The sequence below is a fragment of the Urocampus carinirostris genome, chromosome 2 (assembly GCF_059441175.1).
Source record: "Urocampus carinirostris isolate Australia breed hairy pipefish chromosome 2, RoL_Ucar_1.0, whole genome shotgun sequence".
Classification (NCBI taxonomy): Eukaryota; Metazoa; Chordata; class Actinopteri; order Syngnathiformes; family Syngnathidae; genus Urocampus; species Urocampus carinirostris.
This window is the reverse complement of record NC_142350.1, coordinates 14,594,439-14,615,342: the sequence shown is the minus strand read 5'-3', so window position 1 is coordinate 14,615,342 and position 20,904 is coordinate 14,594,439. Positions and strand designations below refer to the sequence as shown.

General features: G+C 39.9%; 1 protein-coding gene across 1 annotated transcript; it reads left to right on the top strand.

Moving 5' to 3' along the window:
- Positions 1-447: 447 nt before the first annotated feature.
- polr1f (RNA polymerase I subunit F) lies at positions 448-6,335 on the top strand. Its single transcript, XM_088327810.1, has 4 exons — positions 448-777; positions 2,936-3,077; positions 3,219-3,427; positions 5,476-6,335. Exons 1-4 carry the CDS (start codon positions 476-478, stop codon positions 6,104-6,106), a joined length of 1,284 nt encoding a protein of 427 aa, XP_088183936.1. The 5' UTR covers positions 448-475; the 3' UTR covers positions 6,107-6,335.
- Positions 6,336-20,904: the final 14,569 nt, after the last annotated feature.

Sequence of the window (20,904 nt, the reverse complement as noted above, 5' to 3'; positions counted from 1 at the left end):
TTCTTTACGGGGCCGCCGCCGCCGTTTTTTAAGAGGAATAGCTGTCCACAAGGATGCCGGGTCTCTTTGAAGTTCGCTCGGTATATCATGGGCGGTATAAAAAGTGCCCGAATAATCGAAATTTAGACGCCCACCCAACCGAATAAGTTCGTCCCTACTGTAAGTGTTTTTGGCCACACATGTGTCCAAAAGTGAAAGCAAAAAAGACAAGAGAACGGCAATAAATAGAAGATTAGCTGGAGAGCTCGCCGCAAGCATGTATCCATGGTGTAAATACTATATTGTCTTTCTTTAAATATAATATGGGGATATCCTATGATAGTGTTTTTTTTAGATTTTTGAGTTATAGTCACAAATTTATCCACCACAGTTGTACTTTTATAGTCTCACCAGCAGAGGGCAATATAAAGTAAAATGGGAATTAATACCCAGAGCGGAAGTTACTGCCCTACCACTTCCGGTCCCACAGAGCAACATGGCGAACTTAGAGCATGTCGAAGACGACCCAAAACACGTGAAGATGTCCGGCGAGCACCCCGAAACTAGCATGCAGGCCCCGGTAGTTGAACCCTCCACTGCCGTCCCAGACATGTTGGAGGGGGTTCCGTGCATTATTCCCTCTTTTGCGGCCGCTTCGGAACTTGTGTCAGCTCCTTACTCGTGCCTGGTTATGAACACACGCCAAAGACATGTCGTCCTACCGCCTGCGTTCCTAAATAAGAAGAGGACGGCGTTGCGGGAAGAGCTGAAGGCCGAGCTCTTAAAGTTTTCACCCAGGTGACAGCATACAAACACGAATTGAACATGTATTTTATAGGGCCTGGGGTAGTTAATGAAACACTACGCGCAAATGCGAGGTAAGGTGTTGAAACTCTTAAAATGTAGTAACCATCCGCACCGCTTATCCTCACTAAGGTCGCAGGGGTGCTAGAGCATATCTTGGATGTCCTCAGGCAGTGGGCAGGGACACCCTGATCCGTTTGCCAGCCAGTCTCGGCACACAGGGACAGACAACTCACTCGCTCATTGAGACCTAGGGACAATTTGGACCAGCCAATTAACTTGACATGTGTTTTGAATGTGAGAGGAAACCAGAGTGCCCGGAGGAAACCCACGCAAGTACGGGAAGAACATGCAAACTCCTCACATGAAGGCTGGTAGCTGGATTTGAACCCATGTGTCGCCATGTAGTAACTGATATTTCGAAAATATAACAAGATGCTATAATTCTGCTACTATTAACGCATCATTGTAGATGTAATCAGCAAAAATTTGATATAAAAGAAGCTTAAATGGTTTGTAGGGGTGCTTGAAATCGTTGGAAATGCTTGAGTTTTAATGTTGTTTTCGTGGTTTGAAAAGTGCTTGAATTTGGGGTGAACTTCTTGTAAATGCTTGCCTTTTTTCCCCAAGTCTGCATGATGCGGACACTGCTTTCTGGTGGCTTTGCCATTTCATTTCTTCCCTCGTGATTAATGGCAGCTGATTTTCGTTTGTATGACATTGTCCTTTGAAGTGTCTTTGTCACTTACAGGTCACGCCCAAGAGGCCTGGTGTATGCTACACCTAAACAGGGCACTAAGAAATGTGTATTATTTCAGGGATTGTGTATCAATAATGAACTTTTAGATTGCAATAAACTAATGAAGCGTTTCCCAGTGGTAAATTGTAATGGGAAGAACCTCCTACATCTGAAAATGTAAGCTACATATTACCGTCATTTTACCGAACACATATTGGGACGGATTTGTCTTAAATATTTACACATGCATTGTTCATATGCACAAATGCATGTGCAATTTACTCAAGATCTAAAAATCATATGTTTGATAAATGCACACGCAAGATTAAAAATCACAAATGTAACTTGCCGATTTATTCATAGATCTGCAAAATACATGATTCACACCGGATTTCTTCTTTTAATGTTAATGTAGAAATAGAAGAATTGGCTTTAAATTTTCTTTTAAAGTTTGGCCATGAAAATGGTGTACAAACCCTGTTTGTCATAAAAATATGTTAAAATTATATTTCTATAAATGCAACATTGTAGTTATAATTTGTGAAAATTGAATGAAAAAGATCATTTCTTTTTGTATTTCTTAATTTATAGTGGCAGCCATTTTGTCATTTGCCGTTGAGTTTGGATGGTGTCAGTTACTGTTTCAGCAACTGTGGTGTAATTTTCTGTTGACACTGAAGGAATTATCCCACTTGATACGGATTAAAAACAACTGCCATTGCTTCTCGTATACTATTCCAGAAATGCAAATTTAGAAACGTCATCTTTGTTAGCATGAGGAAAATGAAGAAACTTTGAAAAGGGACTGCGCATGATGGATTCCCCCTTCAAAGATGACCAGGCTGCAATGGATGTTGCATTAACAAACAATACAATTAGAAATCAAATATAAAATGAAAGTTTAATATAGAATAAAAAGGATGGCCAGGTTGCAAAGGATGTAGCATTAACAAACAGTCTGTTCAACGGTGTGCTACATGTCTTGTTACATTAATACCGTGTCCGTAAATACAGTGATACCTAGCTACTGGACCATAATTTGATCAGGATTTGGTCTTAGACCAACAATTTGTTCAAGCACCAAAAACTTTCTTTCCCTTTTGAATTGATTGTATTTTTTTTATATTGGTCTGCGTTTTCCATAATATCAATAAAATGTTTACCTAAACAACAATAATTATTACAGGTATTCTTAATAAAGATTAAACTTCATAAAGATTCACATGTAAACTGAGCGAGAGATGGCTGCTCATCTCTCTTGGACACCTTTTGGGTGTTCAAGTTCCATTTTTATGTTCGAAAAGGCAGCAAAAATTACTCTGTTTTTGGCTTAAACACTGTTGTGTTCGATGGTAGTGTCTTTCCACTACTGGGATATCACTGTTTTCATTTTCTGTGCTTTCTTTCCCACAGCCTCCAAGGAGTCCCTCTTGCTTATGACAATATACAGATTCTGCGTCGCCATGGAGACATTTATGACGATAGCGGCTACATCCACTTGGACATTCAAGCCAACTTTATCATATTTCAACCTAAAGGAGGAGATACATTGTTGGTGAGCTTGTTTGAGTATACATAATATATACATATTTATAATTTTAAAGAACTAAATCTTTTTTTAATGATTGAAGAGCAGCTTTTGTGCTTTTGTCATGCGAAAAAGTGAGAAAATTACATAAAGTGTTTGTACTTGCAGGGTAAGGTGAATAAACTGGGTGTGAGCCACGTAGGCTGCCTAGTGCACGGCTGCTTTAATGCCAGCATTCCCAAGCCCAACTTGGTTTCCGTTGAGACTTGGAGGGACGCGGGGCCCAGGATCGGAGCTGAGCTGGATTTTGAGGTGATGGCACTAGATGCTGACACTGCAGGTGTGCTGCTCATCAGAGGAAGGCTCAACAGAACCAGGTATGTAAATCAGGAAGGGTTGATTATTTTATCGAGTAACTGATTTTTAGCAGCCAACATTTTGATTCATTGCACTGCCTTTTTCATCATTTTTTACAATACTCATGAGAAGGACTTTAATCTGGGGTCACAGTCCACAAATAAGTATAACATACTACCCAAACCTATCCTTTTACGCGTTAGACCACAGCTTTTCTCCCCTTAAAAACGCCTACGTTTTTCCCCCCCTACCAAATCGACCGCCTTTTTGAATTCTAACAACAAACAAATATTGACTGGTTGGGTCGGTGGGTGGTATTCTCTACAATCAATTTAAGGACTTGTATTGTCCAAAGAGCAAGGGAATAAACACCATATTTTCGCCACTATAAGGTGCACTGGATTATAAGGCACACCCCCAGAAAATAGGCTTTTATTCATATCTTTTCCATGCATTAGGCAAACCAGACTATAAGGTGCTACACTAGGAACGTCAACAAAACAGTCAGATAGGTCAGTCAAACTTAATTAACACCTTAACTGTTGAGAAGCAAATGCGTGTCTCAGACTCCGTGTCTGCATGTTGTCATCAGTCCCTGAAATACGTAATGCCACATATCATCAGTTACCTTGACTTTCGGGATTCAAGATATGCTGACCATTTAAAAATATACTCATCACAGAAACATTACGAGTTGTCTGTAACAAGATGCCCGAAAAATGTAAAGCCCGGGTAGCTCACCAATGATGCGTCTTGCGGCCATCACGTTCGATGATAATACACAACCCTGGTCCCCCTACATCCTTGAGTGAAATGAATCCAATTGTGAAAATTATTTACATACTCCATAAAAAAAGAAAGCCCAAAAGCATCTCTACGTCGATGGACTTGTGATTCACATATTTTTCTGCCAATTGCAGGCTTTGTTTTACCCCGCTTTAGCCTGTACGAGCCTGTAAATGCTGAAAAGGAACCGCCTCCTCTGCCTCCAAATAACTTCAGCCAATAGTGACCTATTCAAACGATGATTGACACATTGGTTAGGAAATGAAAAGTTGGTGTACATATCCTTGCGTGCACCGCACACTACTTCTACGGGGGAAAAGGGAGTCGGCGCCGGCTTACAGTAGTTGCGAAACCTGCTGCGGCTCAAATATTGATCCATATATAAGGCGCACTGCATTATAAGGTCAGCTTTTGAAAAAAAAAATTAAGGCTGTTAGTTGTGCCTTATAGTGCAGAAAATTGGGTAATGGAAAAAATGGATAGGTCTGATGCCACGGAACATTTTAAGTGGAAGTAAAAAAATATTCATAATTGGCTGAATCATCACACTTTTACGTTTACTCTAAAATACTGCAGAAGTAAATGGAAGGAGACCAAGAGGAAGGCCGCGATTGACATGGGTGGATGGTGTTATGACTGCACTACAGGAAAGAGGTCTAAATCTAGTGGAAGCTAGAGCTCCTTTTGGTGATGGGAATGAGTGGAGAGGTGTTGTAAAAGGATAGTGGGATGTTTGGACATGTTATAAGGGATGGGTAGGGCACCCGTATGATGCGGCAGGGGTAAACCAGTGAAAGCTGTCGGGCCCTGCTGTTGAACAAAAGAGTGTGTTGTGTCACCCTGACCCGAGTGACATGGCTCTAGTGTCCCGTTTCATCTGGAGGGATGAAAGCATGACTAACTTAGGTGCCGAGGTGCCTAACTTGTTTGGGTGTTTGGGCATTTGGGTTGGCCATGGTCAAAATGTTTGTGTATGTTTTTTGCTATTTTTACCCCTTTTTTTTTTTCTTTGTTGTTGTATGTGTTTGTCTTGCTGTTGGTCACCCCTCTTGAGGGATATGACCAAGATAGATAGATAAACTAAAATACTGTACACTGACATGCATCGTGTCAACAAAAAAAATGCATGCTTGCGAGGGTTAAAAAAGCCCACGTTGTTTGCAGTTTGTAATATTCTGGAGACGGATTATGTTCCGCGCGTAAGAATAGTGTGCAATAAAAGTTACCTTTTTCTAATGTCAAAAGGTTGGCATGTCTAATAAATATTGTTTGTGTACATCAGGGTTCAGGAATTGTTGGCTTTCGCTGAGAGCTCAGAATCAGTCTTCGCCGTCCCCCAGGAGGAGTTACCGGACACTGACCAAGCTGAAAAACCCACTGAGGAATCGTTTGTACAAGATTCCTCCAAAAAGACCAAGAAAAAGAAGAAACATAAAACCAAAGAATCACCTGAAGAGGAAACGGTATTGCCGTTCTGTCAAGATGAAGTGGACATGACACAAGGAACAGACATCAATGCGAATGGTGAGATGAAAAAGAAAAAGGACAAAATCAAAGAAGCCTCCATCAAAGAGGAAGAAGTGTCACTGTACCAACAAGACGATGCTAACAGTGCACTAGAGCTCAATGGAGCGGATAGCGATGCCAATGGTAAAAGAAAGAAGAAGAAAAAAATGAAGAAAGAGAAGAAGATCAAAGAAGAGGAGGATGCGGAGGGAATTCCGCTCTTTCCCATGGAGATCAGCACCGGCGACTCCAGCGGTTATGTCAGTGATAAGCCCAACAAGAAAAGGAAACGTGAAAAAGAGAGCGAAGCCATTGCAATTTCTGGTGACTATCCCGAAGAACCAAAGTCTAAGAAAAAGAAGAAGAAAAGCCATAGCGCTTCTAAAGGGGATTTTAATGGAATCTAATGGGTAACTGCTGAGACTGCATCTGCAGTTTGGCTTACTGGCCAGATAGGGGAGCAAAACCGCTTCCCGAAGCAGCACAAGTGGACTCCTCTTTTGATCTCCTGTGTGCCTTACGCATTTTCAGACTCTTAAAAGATCCCATGTCACCACCTTCATTCATAAAATAACTGAAAGACAATAAAGAAATTATTTTAAATATCACAGAATAAATATATGTTGTCCAACAAAATAGTATCCCATTCTTCAGGTACAAATCAAACACGATAGGATCAAAAGCTTTCCGAGTAGTCTTTGATTCTGACCGGTGAGTGTCGGATGATGAACCGTCGAGAGACAAGTTAAAGGGCTGTGAGTGTGTTTTCTTTACCTCCCACCCCACACACCAAAACACAAATCCTGCCTTTCAGCAGGGAGTCTTAATTAGTGGCGAGGTGCAAAGAGCAGCAGAGCTTATCGGGAGCCGTCTTAAGTGGAGAGATAAGGGAATGCGGTGAAATGCTCGCGGCATCGTCCATCACGTTTGATCATCTGTTTCTGTTAGCGTCTCTCGGTCTAAATATTTGATGTTTTCAAAATTACACATGTAATACATTGATGAGGAATTCAATGTCAAGTAAGCTTTGACTTACACTCGGCCTGCTCACACAAAACAAACCTTGTAATGGCGAATTTCAACTTAAATAGCCTTTCTGCTGTTTTTTTATTTATTTTAATGAATAGTAAATGATGTGCAGAAAGTATAAATAATGTAATAACACAATTCTATTTGTGTCTATTATACATTCTGAACCATGCATCCTTTAATAAAAATTGTTAAGCTCAGCTAAGCATAGATATTCGCTCCTACATTATTTCAAATTGATACCTGTGAAAATACTGTTGCATTCCTCTACAAAGTAATCATACCCTTTGTTGGTTCATTTTAGGCTATTGTAACGGTGTCCATACATCTTGTTTTAAAGTTCTGGTAAAACTGATAACCAATATATACTGCCCTCTAGTGGCTGTTAATAAATCACTAGAAATCATAGAAATATAGTATTGTATAGGAATTGTACTCAATTTTCAAGAAATATATTTGGATTTAATGGTCTTGTTTTAAAGAAAATAATTTTATTTTTTGCATGTGCTGTAGTGCAGTGGTTAGTACATTCGCCTAACACGCGAAAGTTCACCGGGTGGAGACATATGTTGGGATGGAGAGAGATGGGCCCCACCAGGCTGTACTTGCCCAAGACACACCACAGGTAATGGTGCCCCGATGGCGGTAGTGGGTAAGAGATCCAACTCAACTAGTCTCAAACTGACACTGGTATTGATTACTCCTCAAAAGTTGTTTTCAGGTCTGGATAAGAGTTACTGCACAAAAAAAACACACACAACGTTAAAGCAATTATATTGAATATAATTTTTTTTAAATTGTACATTTGTAATTCATAAACTGGCTACAAGAGCGCTGCCAATACAGTGACCACCCGCCATTACGCAGTTCACCTTTTTTGGTCTTCACGGATTTTTTGCATGCATTGTGGTCTGTGTTCTGATTGGCTGAACAGTATTTCAAAGAGTAGTTATTGGTTTTGACAAAGTGAATAAATGTGTATCCTGTGCACTATATGGTACTTTTTAAACTAATGCTTGATCCTTTAAAACACTTTGTTCTATAGTTTCAATGTATTAATGATCTTTTATTTGTATAATATTTGTAAAATAAGGTTTCTAATTAACGGAAATTTGCCTATCATGGGTTTTGTTTTAAAACGTAACTCACAATAATCAAAGGCTTGCTGTACTGGTATGGATTGCTGTATTTAGAAAAAGACCTGTTTTATCTGAGGCACGTGTTTTTTATTTTGTGTTGAGCATAGAATTACCCAAAACCTCAAATCCAACTTTTTTGCCCCCTCTTGACCTCGCGCTGCCTTTTTCTTTTTTCTTTGCCTGATCTCAACTTTGGCTCGCGTGCACCTGCACCCAAGCGCCCAATCCATCGCCCCCCACCCCAATCCATCTTGTCATCCTTGCTATCTCTCCCCCCACCCGGCTTTCCCTCTCCTCCTACTTGTTCCCTGATTTATTGAAGGCGTAGTGCAGTTCACATGCATTCCACTCCAGACTCCCCTCCTGCCACTGGACCCTCATATCTATGCGCGCTCATTTATCTTCATGATCCTCTGATGGCCAGAAGAAGAAGAAGGAGGAGGACAACAGAGTGTTGTTTTTGTTTGAGCGTCCTAGACGATATTTCCCCTCACACCTCTCGTCTGTTTCAGAGCTGGCCGGGCATCAAAGTTTCCATTCCCCCCAGCTTCAGAACACACACGGGCAGAAACGAGTGCCACTCACTGCAATCCCTGGCCCTCGATCCGCAAATCGTACGCTTAATTAGTTCTGCGGTCCGTCTCGGAGTCCCTGATGGCAGCAGGTCATAAAGTTTAAGTGTTCCACCAGTCAAAGGCGGGCAACTGCGGTCATTTATCGTCCAACGTAAGCCAGGCGAGGGATGAATACTATCAAAGCGAGTCTCTCGTTAAAATCTCTTTATGGCCTTTTCGAAAGCCTTCCTGGAAGATTTTCCTGCTCCTCTGCTTTGCATCACACTGCAATTTCTAGGACATTCCCGTTGCTCTTTATCCCCAAAGGTTCAATCTCTACACACTATTAAACCTGAATGTAAACGTCACTTGTAGGGTTGAATCCCGATCGGTTTCAGTTCCCCGGCGTCTTAACCGTAACCTTGGTTACCAGGAATCAATTTTGGGTGTTTTTTTAGCAAGTTTTGTCCAGCAAGTTTTGGTTTTGGGAAATATCCAAAAGTATCCAAATTTATAGGTCCCGAAAGCAAAACTGTCCAGTTTTCAAAGTAGTTTTAAAAAATGTTGTTACACTGGTAGCCTACATCATTTTGCTTGTTATAGTTTTCTGAATGACTTCTAGGGACTGTTTGTATTATTTAACGGCTCCTTGTGGTTAAAAAAACTAAAGTTAAAGAAACAAGTACTTTCATAAAAACGTGCATCTTGTTTCATTTATTTTACGTAAAATGAGCCTCAACTAAAGGAAACGGGCATTGTTGATGAAACGAATAAATGGATATTCAAAACGATTTGTTAGACTTTGAAAATGTCAACAAATATTCGGAATCTGCATTTGTCGTCCGTCTTGCTGCTTCAGGCACCTAAAACCTTTCGAAAGGCTGGGTAAAAATGAGAAGGAAAATGATGTTTTACTGTCTTCAGAGTTTGTATTTTTCCTCAGTGCATTTCAGCACTTGTTTTCGGTTGCAGTGCACGATGCAGCACTGTGTTGTGCCCAAATAATACACACTGCCCCTTTAAACAAAGATACAAAAATTAGTATAGTTTTCCACCACCTGCCATTTTAGATCACCTAATGTGTGTTTTATTACACAAGATCACTATATAAACATGTGTTGTTGTTCTTAGGAAAATAAGCAAACTTCCTCCTGGTGGACCTAATTTTGGGTGAAAAAAATCGGCAAATTTGTCACCAGATGATCCTAAAAATGTTTTATTTTTATTTCTCTTTTTTAATTCTGACTTTTCCCCTCATTTCCCCAATATTTTGTTTTACCCACGTGAAACGGTTTTTGTTTTCGTTTTTTGACAGAAAATATGATATATTAGGGTAAAAAAATACTCTGAATCAAATAAACTTATATGGTAGATTACTTTGGTTCGAATATCTAATCTCATCTGATTATCTGCGCCGCTTATCCTCAGTAGGGTCGTGGGGGTGCTGGAGCCCATCCTAGCAATCATCGGGCAGTGGGCAGGGGACACCCTGAACTGGTTGCCAGCCAATCACGGGGCACACAGGGACAGACAACTCGCTCGCTCATTCACACCTAGGGACAATTTGGACCGGCCAATCCACCTGAAATGCATGCCTTTGGAATGTGGGAGGAAACCGGAGTGCCCGGAGGAAACCCACGCAAGCACAGGGAGAACATACAAACTCTGCACAGTAAGTCCAGTAGCTGGATTTGAACCCGCACAGGAATTTCCCAAGACCTTAGAACTGTGCCGCACACGCGCTAACCATTGCGCCCCGTGCTGCCCTTCGAATATAACAAAACTAAATTTTAAAAAAACATCTTTACATTGCTTGTATTTTTTTGCCCTCATTTTACCAAAGAAAATGTTTAATTAAATCATACAAGCATAATATAATGTATATTATGTGTTAAAATACATTATTAGAATGACCAAAATGATGTTATTTTTATCATGTTTTTTCGTTAGTTTTACTAGAATAGCAAGCAAGTTTTGGTCTCTAATTAGAATGTAAAATAATAAAGATATGTCCATCCATCCATTATTTGCGCCGCTTATCCTCAGTAGGGCCATAATATATATATATATATATATATATATATATATATATATATATATATATATATATATATTTATATTAGTTTGAGCATAACTAAATCTGAGAAGGATGTGGGTAGATTAATACTCATAGCAAAACACAGAGGGGAAAAAAAGAAATTAGTTGGAATAGGAAAAAAAAGGTGACAAAATTCTCCCCAGAGAAAAGCTGTAACAAATATTTCATCTCCTCCCCAATATAATATTGCTCTTTCTAACCTCTTAAGTCCAGTGATCCTCCTTTGGGTGGAGTGTGCGCGAGTGTCACCTTTTGCAACTAAAGAAACAAGTTTCATTTCACAAGACAAATAACACACTGCCCGGAATCCCGAAAAGTCATTTGAATTGAAAAAATATATAAAATCGAGCTGAGGAATGTCTCCGAGAGGAAGCCAAATACAACATGCCAAGTCAATATCTCGCTCGCCTTAATTAAACAAAACGACGCTAAAGAAGTAATTAATAACGAATTGTTTTGAAGAAAGAAAACAGTGAGAACATCAATATTGTCAAGCCTAATTTCCGTCAGGTTACCACATCAATTATGCGAGAAAAGTCCCATTCTCCTCATTGCCAATAACAAAAAGACTGCTTCCTTGCTGAGTTCTGCAAACATGTTCCTGTTTGAGAACCACAAAGAATGTTAGCTGATTTTAAAGGGCCTCTTGAATACGTCTATGCTTATACTCTTAGGATTCCGGGAAGATAACCCTTGTTTGGTTTTGGTATCGTATCCCAAGGCTTAACGATAAAAGAAAACCTATAAAAATCGATGTATACATACATTAAAGGGACAGTGTGTATTATTTATTGCCTCCTGGTGATAATAAAAAACTTTGCTTTAAAAAGCAAAATGGTAGGCATTTAAATGATGAGCACAAATATATGAACTATTGTCAACATGCATTTTCAAAATAGCTGGTGGTTGAGAAATTAGCATTTATTTGACAAAAGGTTATTCTTACTTCAAGGAAGATTACATGATTGGCTGACATTTTGCTGCATATGGGGTTTTTTTTTCACAAAAAAAGAAAAAAACTATTGAACGTGGTGAGAAAGATGTTCCACTGAAAGACCATTTTTGCTCATTTGTATTCTTATTTTCGTTTTCAAATATTTATTACTTCTTTATTTTTCCCCCATTCCCATTTCTCTTTTTCCCCTATAATGTTGTGGTTTAGTCACTTTGAGTTCTTGTGCTTTTTAGCACTCCTTTTTTTCTCTTTTAATTTTTTCATATTTTTATCCTTTTTTCTATTAGTGTTCCCTATATTTCTCTGTCCTCTTTTTTCCTCTTTTCTTTTTTTCATGGAAAGCTCTGCAAAGAGTAAGGTAAAGAGTTGTTTTAGTCACTTTGAGTCTCCTCAGTTTGTATTCTCCCATGCGCATTAAAGCACTTGTTTTCGGTTGCACAACCCCATACACATCTAGCCGTCAAATGTTACACACTGTACCTTTAAATTGCAAAAAAGAAATGTCACTTTCTGGGGCACAGAGAAACTAATAAAGCCTGAACATAATCAGGGGGTAATCGCTGCTGTCTAGACAGTGGTTCATAACTCACAAGAACAAAGGATAGTGTACCAATTGTGTGTTGTTTTTTTAAAATTAAACGAGCTTGTGTTGCATAACAATAGGAATTGCACTGGGACTATGCACTAATGCCGATGCTATCCAGTACTTTTTTTGCTACTGCTTTGCGACCCAGGATGGATCATTTCCACAATAGCTTTCTAGGCTTCAGGATTGGTTGCCAGATAGCTTGGTAGCATGTTAGAGGGAAAGAGAATGTTATGTACAGTACAAGATCCAGTATTATATAACAATTTCAATGTACTTTCCCTCAAAATATCGCTCCAATTGCTAGCTTGCTTGTTGGACTTAACGAGAATGTAGTCTTATGTACAGAACAATGTCCAGTATTGTATAACAGTATGGAGGTACTTTCCCTCAAAATATCTTATTCCTCGCCTTCCTACTAGATTTCTAGATAGCTTGCAGGATAGCTTGCTAGAGTCTCAGTGAGAATTAGAGACTCTACCGTTACGTGCAGTCCAATATCAAGTATTGTATCAATCCATCCATGATCTGCACCGCTTATCCTCAGTAGGGTCGCGGGGGTGCTGGAGCCCACCCCAGCTATCTTTGGGCAGTGGGCAGGGGACACCCTGAACTGGTTGCCAGCCAGTTGCAGGGCACACAGGGACAAACAATTCACTCGCTCATTCATACATAGGGACAATTTGGACCGGCCAATTAACCTGACAAGCATGTTTTTTGGAATGTGGGAGGAAACCGGAGTGCCCGGAGGAAACCCACGCAAGCACGGGGAGAACATGCAAACTCCACACAATAGGTTCAATCCTGTCACTTCAGAACTGTGCTGCACACGCGCTAACCACTGCGCCGCCGTGCTGCCCCAAGTATTGTATGACGGTATATATTTACTTTACCTCCAAATATCTCAACATTTACAACTTGAAGTGTCCTAAAAATGGATTAATCGGCAGCTATTAAAAAACAGATAAACTGCTAACTCTTTGGGGTTCGGAATTTTATACGTTCTCAACAATTCATGACTGAAGACTGATAACTAATAATGTTTTTGTTGAATCAAAACAAATTTTTACTCGAATGCTGGAAGAGTTGAACACAATTCTGTATTTCTTTTGGGTTTTGTTTTTCATTTTGACATTTTTTTTCAAATCAATGACCCGTGAAACTGCAGAGCCTATTCAAGAGAATAATAAGACAGTTAGGGCAGCGCTGCGGCGCAGTGGTTAGCGCGTGTGTGGCACAGTTCTGAGGTCATGGGTTCAAATCCAGCTACCGGACTTTCTGTGCGGAGTTTGTATGTTCTCCCTGTGCTTGCGTGGGTTTCCTCCGGGCACTCCGGTTTTCTCCCACATTCCAAAGACATGCATTTCAGGTGGATTGGCCGGTCCAAATTGTCCCTAGGTGTGAATGAGCGAGCGAGTTGTCTGTCCCTGTGTGCCCTGCGATTGGCTGGCAACCAGTTCAGGGTGTCCCCTGCCCACTGCCCGGAGATAGCTGGGATGGGCTCCAGCACCCCCGCGACCCTACTGAGGATAAGCGGTGCAGATAATGGATGAATGGAATATGACAGTTTTTTGGTCTGAAAAAAGGTTTCAACGGGCTTTTGCTACTCAAGAATATAAAGATATTATTTGCTAACATAGGAAAATAACAAAATTGATGTATTTGACATCAATTAAGTAATCAAGTTTTAAAATATCGAATTGCAGCCTTAATTCCAATTATGTTTTGAAACTTTTGGCAGTAAAAGTACAGTATATGAATAAATAACAATTATAGTGGCCCATAATTTATGACACCTAATATTTAGTAGCTGTATAAATCATTTTATCGCATATACCGTATTTTCCGCAATATATATAACCTCAATATGAGGAAAATGAAGAAACCTTGGGAAGGGGCCGCACATTAGGTAATCGCCCTTCCCGGATGACCAGGCTGCAATAAGATCCGATGTTGCATTAACAAACAATAAAATAAAAAAGAAAATATAGAATAAGTAAAGTAAGTAAAGTAAACATAAAATATGTTATATATACCGCAGCCATATCCCCCTAGTGGGAGGTGGCTAGAGTCATTTCTGATTTTTTGGGGGGAGATTGATACAGAGGAGGGGATTCCCAGCCCCCTCTGAGCCCCCTCTGAGCGAGGGTTGAGCACCCAACTGAGGTGTTGGGAGTCATTAGGTGACCAAACCCCCCAATTCCAACCCCTAATGATGAACGCCAAGCAGGGAGGCAACGGGTACCAATGTTTAAGTCTTAGGTATGACTCGGCCGAGGCTTGAACCACAACCTCCCGGTCTCGGGGCGGGCGCCATAGCCCCATAGCCACCGAGCTATTGCATTTCCTTGTGATTAACGACAGTTGGCATAAAATATAAAACATAAAATATGAGATAAAAAGGATGACCAGGTTGCAATGGATGTAGCATTAACAAACAATACACAGACATTGTTATTTAAGTGTTGATGGTTCACAGTTGATAATATCATTAGAAAAATCAAACATGGCACCGTTCAAAAGCATGTCTTAGAATTGGCCTGGTTCCTTAAAAGTAAATAAACAGCTGAAGCAGCGGAGAGCAGGAAGGGGTTGACATGTTGTTGGATGGCAGGCGGGACAGCAAAGGGATTTTTAAGTGTGATGGTGGAGGAGAGTTAAGGCACTGGATTAAGAGCGGCGGCTTGGCGAGTAGGCTGCGTTGAAGGAGTCGAGATGGAAGGTTGCCAGTTGTTGGAACAGAGATATACGGCAAGCCCGTTGGATTTTATCCAGCACCGGCCCTGAACCACACACGCTTGCGGGAGCCCCACCTTTACCCAACCACCCAGCTGTGTAAACAGCCCGCCATTGGCCGGCCACCGCGGCCAATCGCCGGCTGCGATGCTGTGAAAGGTGAGGCGAGCGGACCAATGAGATTGTAATCGTGACGACAATGGTCAAGAGTTAAACTCATCTCCATGACTCACTTCCTCGATTGTACACTCCTTTTTTACTATCACGTCCGAGTGTTAATTAATTCTCCAAAATATAATTCCCTTTACAGCAACACGCATCATTACTAGGATTAGGTGTCATCGTTCTCCAATTTAATGACTCATTAGGATTATAAAGAGAATGCTAAAGGTTGCTTGCACCTAACGCAGAGCCAAAAACAACATGACTCCACGTTGCATGTATGTGCTCCGTAGGCCACACACAGAGCGAGATGTTTGCCAACTGTTCGGAAAATGCTCAAAAACTGCCAACAGAAACTGATGCAGTCATTCAGCTGAGCAGTACTTAAAATGTATCTTTGTGTGGGTTTGTAGTGTACCATTTTTTTACTGTACAAATGAAATATGTTCGAATATATACTGAAACGTAGTGGCAATTGTGTTTGAATGTACTTACGTGTTGTACTTTGGGACCTCAGTGAATCGCAGGTTAAAAAAAATTTCTGCCACTCATTATCCCCTATCTAGGGCTTGTGCTGGTGCCTGAAATGTGTGAAAACGCTAGGATTTTAATGTCGTGTTTTCAAGGGTCGAAAATTGCTTGAATTTCGGGTGAAATGCTTATGAATGCCTAAAATTGTTGCCATGATTCTCAAGTCTGCTTAAAAATGACTCCCACACTGCTCTCTGGTGGCTTTGGTTTGCCATTGCATTTCTTTCCTTGTGATTAACGATAGCTGGCATTAGTTTGTATGAAAATGTTAGCTACATATTTCCGCCATTTTTCACACAACACCTACAGTACATAGGGAGAGATTTGTCTCAAGACTATTTGCACTCGTATTGTTCAGATCCACACATATTTGTGATTTACTTAAGATCTTAAAATCATATGCTTTGATAAATGCACTCGCAAGATTAAAAATCGCATATGTAAATCCCAAAAGTATATGTGGGTCCGCAAAATACATGATTTACACAGGATTTCTGAAAAATTGGCTTTAGGAGTCCTTAAAAAGTGCTTGAATTTGGCCATTAAAAAGGTGTACAACCCCCGCATTTACATATTTTTTTTACTTTACTTTGAAGTCATATTCAAGTATGTTGGAACATACTGTATACTGACATGAAGTGGCAATTTTGTTAGAATGTACTAATATGTTTGTACTTTGTGACCTCAGTGCATAGCCGGTTGAAAAATATTTTGCGATCCATTATCCCCCATCACATACTGTATTGGTGGGACAGGGGTTCCAGAAGAGAGCATTTTTGGCAGGCTTTTTTTGTCGTTCTCTCCACCAAAAATTGAGCTCTGCGTTTTTTTTATTTGTTTGTGCCGCTGAAGCATGCCATTGTTGCCCACCTAAAACGAACTACACTGTTTAGGCTGCGATCCACTATCCCCAGTCTACAATTACTGTGAATAGGGGCTGGCAGAGGGATTGTTAAAATGGGGAGAGGCTTTTTTTGCAGATTTTTGCATATTGGAGGAGGGTTGGTTATTGTTCATTGCTAAATAGTAGTAAAATAATAGTACAATCTCTTCTGGCATTAGGTGAAAAATTCAATTTTTTTAATCATTTAGCCTACAAGTGAGTTCACCATTACATTTTTAGTTTATCATGAACAGCGTAATAATATGTAATACTACTTTTTAACAGAAATGTCCAAAATCCTTTCCCGACATCGCCAAAATAACATTGTCATATGCTTTTATGGCCCTATAATGATTTAAAAAAGATACACTGATGTAGTAATTTGTAGATTGGAGCTTACTTTCCAACGCAGGACCTTCCTCCTAAGACTGTCACTCACATTACTGTAAGACATGATGTACAGTATTCGACTAAAAACTAATAAAAGAGGGATTTAGCGTTGAGTGCTCCCTCGGCTGCGACCAGGCATGCGCAGAATGTTGCATTTTATGAGCAAAGTTGGACTTACAAATCTTTCAATTTGTCTGCAAATGCCGTTTAATTTTCCCCCTTTTCTATCATTCCTTCATGCTTTAGATGTCAGGTGAAAACGTGTTTATTTGTATAGTCCTTAATCATAAGACGTCTCAAAGGGCTGTGCAGACTACATACTACCATTAAACCATCCAATGATCTAAAACATACATGAGGGCAAGGAAAACCTGAGAATGAGGCTTCAGGTAATCCCACTTTCGGCTTGACCAGGCTGCAATCGTTGCAAAGGGATCAACAAACAATCCTCAGACATCATTAACATGAATATATAGGTAATCACACTGTCAAGTTGACAGCTTTCTGTTCCAAAATCGTGACCAATGCAGCATGTTCTAGATAACGACATGGCTTTTGATGCATGCACCGTGCAACAGCCATGCTCATCCTTCTCCCTTAGGGACAAGAAGACAAGAGTATGACGTCTTCATTATTCATAAGCTTTTGAATATAAGTGTGGTCTAAGCCTGGATTTTAACATTTCCACTGAGGTTGTAGATGGAATTTTAGAGGCCAGAGCATTCCACAGCACGGGTGTGCGAATCGAGAATGCTCTCGAACTTGTGGATTTCTTCTTGTCTCTTGAGATTCATAGTAGATTGGCAATTTTTCAAGCGAAAGCTCCGAGCAGGATCATAGGGGGAAAATAAATCAGAGCGATATTAAGGGGCAAGTCCATGCAAAATCTGTATAATATCAACAGAACCTTAACATCACATCTTAAACTTACGGGGAGCCGATGCAGGTTAGCTAAAATCAGGGTAATGTGATCAAACTTTCTTGTCTTCGTTAAAAGTCTCGCTGCAGCATTTTGTACCATTTGCAGGTTCTTGATGCTAGATTTCGGGAGACCGGAGAGTAGTACATTACAGCAATCAAGACGGGAGGTAACAAACACATTAATTATAATCTCCGCATCAGACTGGGACAGCATAGGACGAATGTTAGCCATGTTGCGAAGATCTGAAAATGCTGTTCTAGTAATATTCTTAACGTGAAACTGGAATGACAGATTGGGGACAAACGTGACACCTACACTTTTGACTGAGTCACTCTGGGTGATATTACATTTGTCAAGCAGTTTTTGAGAACAAATTATGACCTTGAGATGGACCAACAATTTTCAATTCAGTTTTTTCAAGGTAGCCCAAGAATATTAAGTGACATCCATCTTTTTATCTTCGTGAGGCAAGCCTTCAGATTTCCACTGCTTAATGGAGCAGATTCCTCAATTGGAAGATACATTGTGATCAGTATAGCAATGAAAACTAGTATTATACTTTCATGTCAACAGAACCATGAAAGAAGGAAAACACAATTACCCCTGGTAAAATAGATCCAGGAGGGCAGACGACGTAGCAGGGCAGATATTGCTGCTGCTATGGGATTGCGATGTCATCACAAGCGTTCACGTCCCACTCTCCGTTTGTATGTGTCAGGCGAGCGATGTTTACTCTGGCAAACACTGAGTCACTCCAAAAAAAGTCATCGTTAATTTTGCATAGCGGAGGCCGATAATAACAGCAAAGAGCAGGAAGCGGCTCATTACAGGTCTGGCCGTGTGAGGGTCCGTCTTGTGTATTTCCACTCAGACAAAACTTGGGATAAAATAAACCTTTAGGTGTGTTTGTGCGCCTCTTTAGGGGGGGGGGCTTACTCCTTATTTAAGACCAATATTTACCCAGCAAGCCCCAGGGTGAGATTACCTCATATTATACCGCCCAGCTGCTCTTTCTCAGCGTTTCCACGACGACGTGCGGAATGTCCCATCGTGTTTATCTGTCCGACCGAAAAACAGCCCGAGCGACGGAGGCCGGACGATGTCGAGATAAACTCCATAGTTAATAAAGAATCATCGATCTTATGCAAGATTGACAATTTGTTTTTTTCAATTAATTTTTAAATTTGCTCAAATTGTTTTTTAGGATTGTTAGCGGTGTCATTTTAATGACGAGTGGTGAGCTGAATTTACAAGAGTGGCGAAGCCCAAAACTCTCAATTTGTTGGTTTCACGTTTCTCAATAAAGCTTGTATCCTGCTGAGCTTGCCAGATGTTTGGCGGCCATTTAATGAGACGCAAACTGTTTTTGTTGTCGCCAAAAAGTTGTAAAAATGTTGCCAAACGTCTTTGTGAGCATTTGCCACTTTGTACTCGATACGGAAGAAAAACATTCAATACTTACCCATACATTTATGGGCTTTCGATTCTGGGTCTCATTTTGTGTTATTTGTGCAGCATATTGGATGCCTTCAATCGGTATATAATCAAATCATATTGGATTAATTGTACATCTGACAGCATCGCTGTGTTGGGTACACTTTTAATTAATAATGGGTAATTTCCTTTAACCAAATTGAGTCATTTTGTTTTTATTCATATTGGGTTACTTTTTTTTTACCTTGATTGGGTTATACAAACCATATTGATATCTAAGAGGGTATAGATTTTCTACTCATAGGGTTATTTTGTCAACCAAGTTTGTTCCCCGTATTTTTGGTCATGTTGGATTATTTTTAAACCCATATTGGGTTTTTTTTTGTTTTGTTTTTTCAAGCTATTGAGTCCAAAATGTTTTATACTCTTATTGAGTTATTTTAGAAACTATTAATCCCCATATTTTTTGAACTCATGTTCGGTATTTTCAATTCAGATTGGGTTGTTTTTACACCACATTATTTCCCAGATTTGTCTTCATCACCCAATATTGCCTTACTTCCGATTCATGTTCGGTTATTTTAAAGACAATACTGAATCGACAATTTATTTTTACCCATATTGGATTGTTAACCATATTGTTTACCAATATTGGGTGCATTTATAACTCATTGAGTCAATTTTTTCCAATTACATTGTTGTCCTGCATTTATATATTTTTAACTCTATCGGTGTTATTTTTAAGAATTTTTGGATATTTCTAAATTACAGTACATGCCTGCATTGATTATTTTTCTCGGGTTGCTTTTTTAAAAACTTTTAAAACCATATTGGGTACCAACATTTTGTTCGATCCCCATATTAGTGTAAAGGTTAAACTCATATTGGGTTATTTTGAACTCCTATTGGGTGATATGTAGATTATACTGGCACCCATTTTTGAAAAATATATACTTTCATTGAACTCCTGTTGATTTCACCATATATTTTGTTATTTCCTAAATCATACTGATTTTAAATCTGTCCTAATTTGGCTCTTTTTTTATCTGGATTGTTTTTTATGTTCTCCTTTCTGAGTTTTTGCATTTCTGTGACCAGTTCACAGTTCCTGGCAAAGTCAGCTTCTCTGCGGGTGCATTTAAATGACGTATTTGGCAATAATTCCCAGATTATGAAGTTGACAAAAATGAACTGCGTGTTTATAGCCAAATATTTAGCTGGAGCAGGGGTCAAAATCAATTATGTAAATGGACTCCTAATGATGGGTCAACGTGATCTTCTAAGAACTTAGATTGTCATAACCCTACTTCTGATAAGTTTAACCTTGTAATAACATAGTAACAACATAATAAGTTGCTATTTTAGAAAAGCTTTATAAATTAGTAGCACTCTGTGCTAATCAGTCACAAAAATAGCTTTCAGCTTTAAATAGATTGGGGAACACTGTCCTGGAGGAATCCAAATCCACATTAAAGGCCCTTCCAGCACTCCCTGTAATGTGGACACTCCTCTGCCATGGGAACTGACAGCTATTTGCTCTAATTTGCAACAGAAAGCTTTTTTCAGAGTAGTGGCTGTTAGGGAATGTTCTATTTGGTCTTCTGCTGGGGCTCTTTATGTGATAAAGCGTTTGGTTATTTAGTCGGCGAGGAAGAAGGGGATGTGCAAATACGACATGCATGACCCTCTGGTCAAGTGGCTCCTGTTGTCCAGAAGCTCACCAATGGCCTCCGGGAGGAGATCGTATCACTTGGAGAGCTCCTTCGAGCCACTTGGGCATGGGCAC

Excerpts from the sequence above, each read along its gene's own strand:
- polr1f (XM_088327810.1), top strand. The coding sequence starts at position 476 with ATGGCGAACTTAGAGCATGTCGAAGACGACCCAAAACACGTGAAGATG. Across the intron at positions 778-2,935 it reads CTCTTAAAGTTTTCACCCAG|CCTCCAAGGAGTCCCTCTTG; the intron begins GTGACAGCATAC and ends TCTTTCCCACAG. Across the intron at positions 3,078-3,218 it reads AAGGAGGAGATACATTGTTG|GGTAAGGTGAATAAACTGGG; the intron begins GTGAGCTTGTTT and ends TTGTACTTGCAG.